The sequence below is a fragment of the Calidris pugnax genome, unplaced genomic scaffold (assembly GCF_001431845.1).
Source record: "Calidris pugnax isolate Ruff unplaced genomic scaffold, ASM143184v1 scaffold86, whole genome shotgun sequence".
Taxonomy (NCBI): Eukaryota; Metazoa; Chordata; class Aves; order Charadriiformes; family Scolopacidae; genus Calidris; species Calidris pugnax.
The window spans coordinates 719512-731789 of NW_015090843.1; the positions used below are offsets into that span (position 1 = coordinate 719512).

At 40.8% G+C, this 12278-nt stretch overlaps 1 protein-coding gene across 1 annotated transcript in view; it reads right to left on the minus strand.

Moving 5' to 3' along the window:
• The window catches only part of LAMA2 (laminin subunit alpha 2), a 412919-nt gene that overhangs the window by 32220 nt on the left and 368421 nt on the right, over positions 1-12278 (minus strand). Inside the window, exons 47-52 of the mRNA XM_014942611.1 lie at positions 11043-11202; positions 9016-9140; positions 6487-6649; positions 4576-4720; positions 3037-3175; positions 663-674 (exon numbers count right to left, since the gene is read on the minus strand). Coding sequence (XP_014798097.1) covers positions 663-674; positions 3037-3175; positions 4576-4720; positions 6487-6649; positions 9016-9140; positions 11043-11202 — 744 coding nt within the window. The remainder of the gene's footprint in view (positions 1-662; positions 675-3036; positions 3176-4575; positions 4721-6486; positions 6650-9015; positions 9141-11042; positions 11203-12278) is intronic.

Sequence of the window (12278 nt, forward strand, 5' to 3'; positions counted from 1 at the left end):
AAGGCTGGGGAGAACCTGTTTAGAAAGGCCTGTAGTGACAGGACGAGGGGAAATGGCTTCAAGCTGGAGGGGAACAGATTTAGATTGGAGATTAGAAGGGGGTTCTTCACTGTGAGGGTGGTGGAGCACTGGAACAGGTTGCCCAGGGAGGTGGTTGAGGCCCCTTCCCTGGAGATATTCAAGGAGAGGCTCGATGAGGCCCTGGGCAACCTGGTCTAGTTGGGGGTGTCCCTGCTGACTGCGGGGGGGTCGGACTAGATGACCCTTGGAGGTCCCTTCTGGCCTGGGAAATTCTATGATTCTATGAAATTTCATGAAAATCTGCCCCTCTCCTTCCTGCCCTCCTGGGGAAGCGCCTGGGAGCGCAGAGCTCCTAGGGGTCAGCCCCAATCTCTGCTTCCCACTGAATTAACCCAACCCAGCCGAAATCCCAGCAGTATGAGGGGCAGGGGAGCCGTGGGGGGATGTGGGCAGCATGGGAGATGCAGCGTGAAGCGCTCGGGAGCTGCTTTTGGTGGATACAAAAGGCGGGAGCGAGGCGCGGGATGATGAATTCCTGGCTGGAGCGGAGCAGCCGGGGTCGATCCTGCCCCTGCACCGGCCCTTCCAAGCTGCACTTGCTAAACACATGCAAGGCATGCAAGTCAACTGGTGATTTTTACCTTGCTTTCATACTGGGGCGAGAGAGAAGGACACCAAAAAAAAAAAAAAATTTACATTAATTGTAGCAAATGATACTTATTAGCAAGGTTCTGGTGTTTCACAGTGAAACGGATACACATCGTTTGCAAAGGACACATAATAGATGGTCAAATTCTATACACACCCTCAGGCTATAATAATTAACAGCTACCTTAAATTTATCATCTGTTGCTATACTTGGTTGTGAGTAAAAGAATTCATGTGAAAGAATTTGGCACAACTGACAGGAGCTGAGAAGGACACAGCAGTAGGTTCCTCCGTGCCCAGTGTCTGCAGCAGCTCAGCTCTGCCCTGATCCCCCTCTCACCATCTTTGGTCCTAATTTAATCTGTTGCTATACTTGGTCATGAGTAAAAGAATTCACGTGAAAGAATTTGGCAGAACTGACAGGAGCTGAGAAGGACACAGTGGTAGGTTCCTCCGTGCCCAGTGTTTGCTCAGCTCTGCCCTCATCCCCCTCTCACCATCTTTGGTCCTAATTTAGGAGAACAAATTAGAGAATAAGTCATAAGAGGAGAGGCTGAGGGAACTGGGCATGCTTAGTGTGGAGGAGACTGAGGGGAGACCTCATTGCCCTCTACAACTCCCTGAAAGGAGGGTGTAGAGAGGTGGGTGTTGGCCTCTTCTCCCAAGGGAATAATGACAGGAGCAGAGGAAATGGTCTGAAGTTGGGGCAGGAGAGGTTTAGATTAGATATTAGGAAGAATTACTTCACTGAGAGAGTGGTCAGGCACTGGAACAGCCTGCCCAGGGAGGTGGTGGAGTCACCATCCCTGGAGGGATTTAAGAAACATATAGACATGGCACTTGAGGGCATGCTCTAGTGCCTGAGATTGTTGGGTTGTGTCTGTCTGTGGGGTTTTTTTGGTGTGGTGTTTGTTTTGGTTGTGTGGTTGGACTGGATGATCTCAAAGATCCCTTCCAGCCATGAAGATTCTGTGATTCTGTAATCTCCTATAACATTCCTCTTGCCCCAGTGACTGAGGAATCAGCTGGAGGCAGAGTGGTTACCACGGGGCCCAGGAGCTGGGGTGCTCTGATTTTCTAAGTGACCAGGAGGGCTTTGCTGGAAGATAATCGCTACAAGACGTTCTGTTGAATCACTGGTGTGACTCCACAACTCCGTAATGTGGTGTTGTATTTCGTGAGGAAAACAGAGCTTAGATCTTATTATTGCTGGGTGATTTGCCATTGGAGGTCAGTTATGAACTGAATAAATGAACAAATACTTCCATTCTCTAAGTTGCAGAACAGCCTGTGGCCTGATGACAACAGTTCCTTGTGCACAAGGGCCCTTCAAGGCTGTCTTTATGCTGAGTTGTTAAAGCTGACATAGATTAATGGGCTCGTTTCTGTCCTGCTCATCCCTTCATTGTGGCACACAATTCTCTTTTTCTTGTCATCATGGAACTGCTGAATATTCACTTAAACCTTAAGTAAGTTTTCTGAGCTATTTAAAACCACGTAATACGGTCACTAAATTCAAGTATCTGTTACCACATTCCTTTAGTTTATTAAAGCTCAAGTTAAAGTTTATCAATAAGATTATATAATATTTTAAAAATAAATACCAGGAATTTTATTTGTGTATGAAATTCAGGATCAGGCTTCTGAAGGGAACAGGTTGCCATATTTCATGCTACGTGCGTTAAATATATCAAGAGTATTGTATCATATACTTTAATTCCTGAATACAGGAGGAATTTAATCTAAGGAGTCCAGGAAGTCCTATGTCTACAAATAATTTTAAATTATATCTAAACACAATATTTTTATATGTATTGAAAGTACACTGACCCTGACTGTGCAAAAACCTGGTACCCATTTAACAGTAATCCCACGAGGAGTAGTTTGTAGTTTGATTTTTCTACTCATGCACGAGGTAAACACTTGTGCTTAATTTTGTGGCAGTATGGAGCCATTTCTCTTAAGTGTGAAGTCACAAATCCTGTTCATCAAATAAAACAATATTGTAAAAGTCAGCTACGTGATGTTTTTTGCACAGCATCAGAAAGATGCTCTGCACTGTCACTGGTCTACTTTTGTCAGTTAGGTTGACGGTTGGACAAGATGATCTTTAAGGTCCCTTCCAACCTAGAAGATTCTGTCATTCTGTGATTCTGTGTTTCTGTTGTGTCTGTGTAAAGATGAGACACACTGAAATGCATGACACAACCAAAGAGAGTGTTATTCTGCTGTGGCAAGACAGGGTACAGCAGGAACCCACAATTTACTGACTGCAAGTGAACTTGAGGAATAAATACAGGTAATGAGATTACACTGCGTTTACGTCCCCTTGAAAAAAGAGAAAAAAATGGGTTTGAGCCACATTACCTTAGATTTCTCAGGGTTGGCAATCCCCCAAAATATATTTTCTCATGCCCTTTTAGGTTGAGGCCGAAGTGGCTGCCGGCAGAAGTGGTTGCCATGGTCTCCTCTTCATTGGTGTCGATGTCTACAATTGATATGTTGGCTGGAAGAGATTTGAGATGAGTTTCATTAGATCAGATGCGAACAACGATGTCTTAATGTAAGAAACCAAGAGAGAAGTATCTGGAGGGTTGGCAGGTGAGGGGAGAGGGGAGGGGGCTGTGTTTTGCAATGAAGACACTGGATTTCCAAATTGTCAATTAAGGGCAGGGGAACAGACCTACACTTTCCTCTGTTTCCATAACAACCTGAAAAGTCAGCAATTCTGTATGCTTTATTTTTATATATTCTCTAAACCTGCTTCGATTTGGTACGTTCCTTGTATCAATGTAATTTGGAGCTAATGCTTCAGGACAAAGTCAAGACCAAAGAGATCATTTTACATTTAATTTGTGATTTCAGTCCAAAGGTTGTCATTCAAGTGGGATTTTTCAGTGCACAAGTTTGTTAAGCCTTGTCATTACGTGCCTTAGAGACTGGTGATCACTCACTCTAAACCATTTTCAGGCCCAAAGAAGTCAACTGCTGTCATGTCTAGTCTCAATCTGGAGTCACTGACGTGCTACATGCAACTATCCTATTTAAATGCCTGTTCTATGTATATTTTTTAATGTATGGATTAATACTTAATGAATTAATTAATTAATACTTAATATACAGTTCAATGAGAGAGACAAGAGGCAGTGAAAAATGCTGAGCAGTCCCCAAGGAAGAGATATTCTACCATAGAGATGCAAAGAAAGTGTTCGTTCTTTCTTTCCTTTCTTTCTTCCTTCCACCCATCCATCTTTCCTTTATTTTTTTATTTTCTTCACACAGTTAAAGGCAAGACCTTACTTATAGCCTACACTTTCATCTACCAACGGAATGACATGAACCTTTATTTTAACTAAAAAAAGTGACCAGCCTGATTTCTGGTTCCCAGTTGTTTCCATGTGGATTCAGATCGTGGCACGCTGGGTATCATTAGGGAATATAAAACAGCTGTTGTGTTTGTCTACTGAGATATTGTTACTATCAATACTGGAGTCACTGCTTTTTGAAAAGCTTTGGGAAATGCTGAGCAGGAGAAGAGTGTAGAGCATGAAAGCTATCACTGTCCTAATAAAAATCACACAGTTTTTTTTAATGATTTTGAACATCAGGAAACGGATGAAAAAGCTTCTTTTTTCCCCACTCGGAAGGAATTCAAAATGTAATTCACACAACTGTAAATCAGAATTAAGCCTGAAAATTAAGCTACCTGTTCATAAAAGGCCTGTTTGACAGTGCAATCACTGACATGCAACTCCACACATCTGTAATCTAAGCAGAAGTTGTTGCTAAATCACTAGAACTTTGTAATTCCAGCAATTGTGCACATCTTCGTTGCCATAATTAGCTGGTTAGCTGCACCACACAGGGAACTGGGAAAGCCCTGGGGCTGACACCGCAGGGACTCACCTTGTTTTTGAATTCTTGACAGGGTGAAAGATTTCCATTTGCCATCGTTATGATTCTGGGTGCTGGTAACAGAAGCCGTACCCGAACCCAGGTCGTAGCTGACTTTTATACGCCCACCACTGAGTTCTACGCTCATGAAATCCTTCTGTTAATGACAAGGAATAGATACACAAATTATGATTCTTGTTCATTTTGGTAAGAGGCATATGATATTAAATAAACAGTTTCTTTTCCACAATAGACAACTATTTTGAAGCTTTTTTAAAAATCTACTTAGCCATTTACTGCCCAGGACTGTAATGTACAAAAGTCTGCTGCCAACAAGTTCTTTTTTTTCCCTTTTCTTCTCCCTTGGATTGCTAAATTACTTGGAATTTTGCTGACAACAGAGCTGGAGTTTTGATGGGACGTCTGCACTTTTATTTTCTTAGATTGGAGAAAGAAATACATGTTATAATTACCTGAAACTAATGCTTTGGTTTTATGTCTATACTACAGGTAGATTTAAGCTTGCAAGGTAGAAAACAAGAGCAGTAAAGATGGTAAAATGGGCTTGTTTTACCAGGGTTTCCAGAGAGTCTTCTATCCTGATGGAGCAACAGAGAGGTGTGGACTGTCATTTCATCAACCAGAATGAAAATACTATACCATGTGCCAAATACTTATGCAAAACTGTGATAATCATATTACGTGTATGACCATAGCTTTATGTTAAGACAAAAAGAGTAAAATTTAATAAACTCAGTATTCTAGATTCATGTGCATGTCTATCCATTCACCAGTAGGAAGAGAATTCTCAAAGTTTTTATACAGCGGGACAGTATCTTTAAGGGCCAAATTATATCAGGGACTAGTTGCTTTCCAGCTTCCAGTGTTTTTCAGAAGTTCATAAATTAATAACAGTACATAAATTAATAATAATTATACAAAATAATTATACAAAAATAATCTAAAATAATTACATTAATTATACTTTTTATAGTCAATCGTAAAAATTAATTAGAAAAACTAAGTACTTCATTATCATAATAAAATGTTATCTGTAACTATAGTCAGTGAGAAGGAGCACCCTCCTCCTTGATAATTCCAGCAATTCTGATAATTTTTCCCAAAATACAGGAATCTGAAATAGGACTGATGTACACAAACACAGTTTTTGTAAAATAGTGAGTGCTCAGTAACTCTTCAAGACATCAGTGAGAACTGCTGTACATCATTTCTGGCCCGTGTGAAGAGGCCAAGGAGAGGACTCTGTTCCCTGCCAAGGATGCAAATCAGTCTGGATCAGAGATGCAGGAGCTGAGTTATTCCTGATTCATGTCAGGATCTGGCCAGATGTCTTTATAAATAACTCCCTGTTATCCACACACATTTGATAGTATGTGCGAATAAAAACCTTGAACAGCTTCATAACTAATGTTTCTAACTCTCTATTTTAGCTGTAAAAGGCACCATTTGCAGATGTAAAAACATCACCTTCACATCCTGTTTGTTGCACCATTCAGTTCCCCTTTAATGCCAATCACATTGAACATCAACTTTTTCTTTATTGAGTAGGACTTCCATCTAAGACCTTTCTCTTCCCATGTTTTCTCTGCCCTTACTCTAGGATATTTTAAGCTATGAATGTGCAACCACAACTGACGATGTTTGCACAGGTAAACATTTGGGATAAATTAAAATTAATTAATAATTTCAGAAAAGCTGGAATTCCCATCAGTCTGATATAGTGCTCCCCAGTTGGTAAACACACTACAACATTGTCTTCATTTGGACAGCAGTGAAGCATCAGACCAGGCAACATCATAACAGGATAGTGCTACATCACATTACTGTTTGTTTTCATAATATAACAGATTCAGCCACTGCAAAGATGTCATGAAACCCATAAGGTGAGCTGATTGCTCTTACCAGGTCATCAGTAGCAAGATACATCAGCAGGGCGTTGGATGAGAAGGTCCTGAATTTGAACATGACTGTGGAGATGTTGGGGTTCCAGCGGATGGGGCGGCTCACCATGGCGTAGCTTTCACCATCAAACTGGACTGTCCCTTCACCATCTGCCACCTGTGGACTGAAAAGGGACAATTCCAACCATTTTCCTTTGCCGTGTGAGGTTAAGATAAAAAAAAAAAGGGGGGGAGCTAGCAGAGTGAGGGGACACCTCCTGGGAGTCCTCCTGAACTTGGATTGACTTCATATCAAACACCCATTCTGACCAGTGATGCTGTGAGGTGAGTTCACCAGCCGCCCAACACAGAAGTACATCTGGGAGGAAGATGGAAGGGGAATATGTCTTGTGTATCTCTTTGTAATGACTCATTTGGCCACCCTCAATGCAAAATAGCATTACGTACTCTTACATCTTGTAATAAATCTTGGTTTTGCTATTGTCAGTGATTGTACAACTTCTGGAGGGTCCCAGGCTGAAAACCCTGGAAAATGTGACTCTCTGTTTCTTTCATATCAAACACCCATTCTGACAAGTGATGCTGTGAAGTGAGTTCACCAGCCACCCAACACAGATGTACATCTGGGAGGAAGATGGAAGGGGAATATGTCTTGTGTATCTCTTTGTAATGACTCATTTGGCCACCCTCAATGCAAAATAGCATTACGTACTCTTACATCTTGTAATAAATCTTGGTTTTGCTATTGTCAGTGATTGTACAACTTCTGGAGGGTCCCAGGCTGAAAACCCTGGAAAATGTGACTCTCTGTTTACCCACAAATTGCAAACATCACAAGAACAGAGGCATCAGTCCCCACTCCAGCTCTTGGCATTCCTGTCGTTACAAGGCAGAAAAGCTCAGGCCTGGAGCTTGTTTGATATGATTTTTACAACAGACTCTTTGTCCATTTCTGTCACACAGATCAGATACCTGCACGACAGCAATCTTTTGGTTTAATCACAAACATAATTGAATTTGATCATGGAACCTACATGTGAAATATTGCCCAGGGACACATTCCTCATTTATCTTGGCACACACAGAAGGATCTTGACTTGTAGGTGCCTCACCTTCCGTAGCTACATTTAACAGTTCAGTTTTTGCAATTAGATTTTGCAGAATACACTCCTTCTGGTAGTTGAACCATGGGAAAAAGGAAGCTTTTAATACAGTTTTCTACAAATCTCAAATCTAGTATTCTTTTCTTTGTTCCCGCTGTACCCACCCCCACACCAAGCAAGCACTTAGAGAATCTATCCCTAATGAATAAGAAAATTAAATTTAGGTGGAGATGCACATAAAGGCTTAGGCATCTCATTAGGACTTGCGTGGAACTGAAAGGCATGTATCCATCATCATACTCCTTACATTTTTACCAAAGTGTCAAGAGCCTACAGTTGTAGTCAAGGAAATCCTCCAGTATTCCCAAAATTGCTTTGGTTCACAATTTCCATCACTTTCAAAGGGGTAAGCTTTAGTGGGTTGTTAGACCAGGCTCCTGGTTTGAAAACTTGCCTTCTCTTAACTTCCCTGATGGGATCTACAGTTATTTTACCTCATGCAGCATGAGCTCTATACCATACACTGCTACTGCCAAATTCACTGAAGCCCAGGAGCACCTAGAGAACCATTCTGCTTTCATGCAGTGGGTCACCATAAAAGCCATAAATAACAATGTGAGTGACCCAGAATCTGTCTTTTTTACATAATTCCCAGGACTGTGCTGTAGTATCAGGTGGTCCCTCAGGTTTTGGAGCTGAGACATGGCACAGGAAAGCATTTGAGGTTAGTGTGGTGGGAAAGAGGAATGAAGATCACAGCTCTTAAAGGCCAAGGACACATCTGGAAAGGAAGTAACTTATGTTTTTTAAAAATTCCTGGAGAGTTCAGAGTCTACATATGTGAATCCCAGTCTTGCCTGGATGGACCACTGACCCTACCTGGAACCACAGGTCACTGATTGGGACAGGATTCCCCATTCTCTTTTGGAGAGGTCTCTGCTCACTACACTGGTGGCCATGAAAGTCACCTTGAGGCACCTGACTCTGTCCTGTGCTGCATAAGAGGAGTAGGCACCCAGGAGCCAGACTTTGTCCCACTGTGGATCTAGTGTTAGGTGTCCCTGCCCGTGGCAGTGGGTTAGGACTCAATGATCTTTAAGGTCCTTTCCAACTCTAACCATTCTATGATTCTATGTTTTGACTTATCCTGGCTACTGTGAGCAGGAGTCTTGCCATCACAGGAAAATTAAGCTAATTAAAAATTAAGTGACTGACCACATTTCTGACCCAGATTGGGTGCTTCCCCTCTGGGTGTAATTCCACCTTCACTCCATATTTCCTACAACCCCTCAGCGTTGGACACAGACCCCAGCTGTGTACTGGAACTTGAGGGCTGCTGTGGAGATTCCCACTGCTCACCACAAAATGCAGCATCACCACAGAGAGGTCCACAAAGGAGCACGAGAAGCAGCCAGCGCGTTACCTACCTGACAGCACACCCTTTGCAGTCACCTTCAATGTCCCTGAAATTCCACAGTCCTATGGGCTTGCTGTCTAGGAAGGTCTCACCCATGCAGCCCGTGAAGGTGGTGACTCTTACAGCATCCGACTTCTGCAAGAGAAAACACAAACGTCATTAGATTTCCATCTGAAGTGACCGACTGTGTCTGAAAGCAAAACTGGAATGAAAATCACAAATATGAGAAGACGCTTCTTATTATTTTAAATATAAATAGTAATAATTAACCTGAAAAGTCCTCCTAGTAAAGAACTGATCAGCAAAAATGGGAGCAAAGCTTTGTATCAGTCAGCATGGGAAAGCCCATTTATTGGAGACTCTGGGGCAGCCTGGGCAGAGCAATTCCTGGAGAACAAGGAGATGTCCTAACTTCCACGTCACCATCATCTCTCCAGGCTATTCAGAGAGCTGCCTTCTCCCACTTTTCCACAGTCTATCTGGGGTTTGGTTTAAGACTTCACAGAAAGGATTATAAGGAATCTTGCCTGCGATGCAATAAGCAAAATATTTCCACTGTACTCAATGCTCAAAAGCCTGGCATTGGAGCACATCATCCAAGGTAAAAGACCAACCGGCTACACCTGTAAAGCTTATGCTGAATTTTGGATGCAGAAAAAAAGTGCAGATGGCAAAGCAATTAAAACTCATATCCCATCAGACCTCATTAAGCTAAGGTCACGCACGTGGGTAATGCTCATTAGATCACAACATGGTACTATGATCAAGGTGGTGAGATTTGACAGTACACAGAGTACTCAGCTCAGAATTATCCTTCTAAAAATACCGAGTTTCATTTAGATTTCACTTCATCAATATGAGCTGATTGAAAATCTATATACTTAGCTATTTGAGACAGACAAGCACCTGCTGTTTTCCACACAGCAATTACAAATATTAAGATCCTGCAAGAGAATATGGAGAAGTGCAACTTGAAAATATTCACGGAAAAGTATGATTCACAAGACTTAATGTGTTGGTGATATTTCCCAGGGTAATTGGGAAGGTTTTAATTAGCAACAAGTATGAACTTAATGTCACTTCTGAGAAATTAATGACATCTAAGTATCATAGTCTTCTACTTGAGTCAGATGAAAGATGTTTTTAAAAACTGAAAATGAGCCTTTTTTCTGAATACACTGCAAAGACGCCGACAAAAAGGGATGTGGACAAAATCCCAGGACAAACCAAAAGCACTCCAAGACACACAGGCTTCTGAGACATAGATTTAAAAAACATCAGTGACCTTAATACATGGGTATTTTTAAGCTAAACTGGACTTCAAGACACTGATTTCAAGCAAGTGGAATCTGTATTTTCTATGTTCGTCTTGTATCCTCTAATTTTGTCTTTGTCAGTCTGGAAATGGGCACCCACGCTGTTCTTTGTTAGAAAGGAATGTATCTATCCACATATTCCCAAACAACAACCACCTAGAAAGTTGAACTTTCTAAAAACTAGAAAGTTGGACCATAAAATATGGTGCTATTCCAACATTTAAGGACATATACAAACTTTAGGGTAAAAAAAAAAGGTTCTTTAAGTTCACTGGGAAACTCTAAATATTAGCTTTTATTTTTTTAATGTTAAATGATGATTATTTTTTTTTTAATATTAACATAAAGAAAAAAAATGGATCAGGAACAAAACAGTTCATTTAAATTGTGTGGTAATGAATTCCACTGGAAAATATATGCTAATTACTACTTATGGGTGAACATTTTTTGCTGAAAGATTTCCATCCGTTCTATTTGGTATAAATCTTCTATTCATTCCCATTAAGTTAAGCAATGTAGAAGCAGTCACCAAAAAAATGAAGAGGTAAAGAAGAGAAAATAAGATCAGTTAAAAAGAGGGGCAGTATGGGGGGAAAACAGGAATGAAAATCAAGAAAATAAAGCAGAAAGGCCAAAAGTAGTCTGCGAAGGAGACAAAGCAATAACAAAAATTGTCCACATAAATAGCCAGTTAATCCACTTGCACCAGACAAGACTTTACCTTTATTTTTTCAGTTAAACCACCAACAAAGAGCACGGCGTTGGCATCTACATCCAGAATGCTATACCCAGGTGGAGAGACAGCAGTGAAGGTGGCTGGCACGATGCTGGCTTTGGGACCATCCAGAGCGCGCACCGATATCGTGCCATTTTTCCCAGTCCTAGAGATTTTAACGAAATAATTTAAGCATACAGAGTCAGCAGTTAAACCAAACATGGGAAAAGCCTATTTTAGATGGCATCTTTTAATAGAGGCACGTATTACCGATTTGATTATGTTAAATGTTGATACAAATGAATAGACTTATGCCTGCAGAAGTTAAAGACGTGATCACAGAACCAGGAGTTTTTTCTCACCTCAGTGTCCACTTTGAACAAAATTCACTATACAAATGAAGTGAAACTCTCATTGATAGAAATTGCTTTTTTTTTTTTAAATTATTGTGAACTAAATTAGCGTTAGGTAATTGTTTCTTGGTGTAACAAATGATGCAGGCAAGGAAATATCTGAATTTTCTGAGGTTTATTAGATTATATTTGAACTGAAATGAACGATGATGGGATAAAATACATCAGTTTGCTCCACTGTGATGCACAGAGTTTGCATTTTCTGCAGTGGAGCTCCCTGGTTGCCTCTCAAACCCCATTATGTTTAAGGATGTTACCTCATTGTCCTCTCTGAACTGTATCAAATATTGACGGTAACAACAACAAAAGAATTTGCCATTTATTTGTAGTTTCTGCAGCAGTTTGTTTTATATTCCTGAGGTTCTATTCATGCAGTAACTGCACGGAATGAGTTCACTGACATTTTTCCAATAGAAGGAACAGAAAGTGGAGAGAGATGATTCCTCCTGGTCTTTCAGGTATATAGAAAGTTATTTCAAGGGAAACTTGAATAATTTTGAATCCTTTGCAATAACTTGCTTAATATTACTCAGTATGGGTACTAGTTTTCCATTGAAATATTACTACTTACCTAATAGAAGTAAACTATTAGGCATTTATAGTTATACCATAAATTAGTGTTTTCTCCCAGACAGATGGGCCACAATCAACACATGTATCATATCATTGTACACAAAAACATGGAATGCGACCCAAATCCAGTCACATGCAGATGAAGGATCTAGAATGGTCAGTAACGTGGAGGAGTGGCTGGGGGATGAGGAGATGAGGTAGGCAGAAGGAGAGCACATACTATGCATTTATGGGCAACTTTGGAAATTGCTGCTTT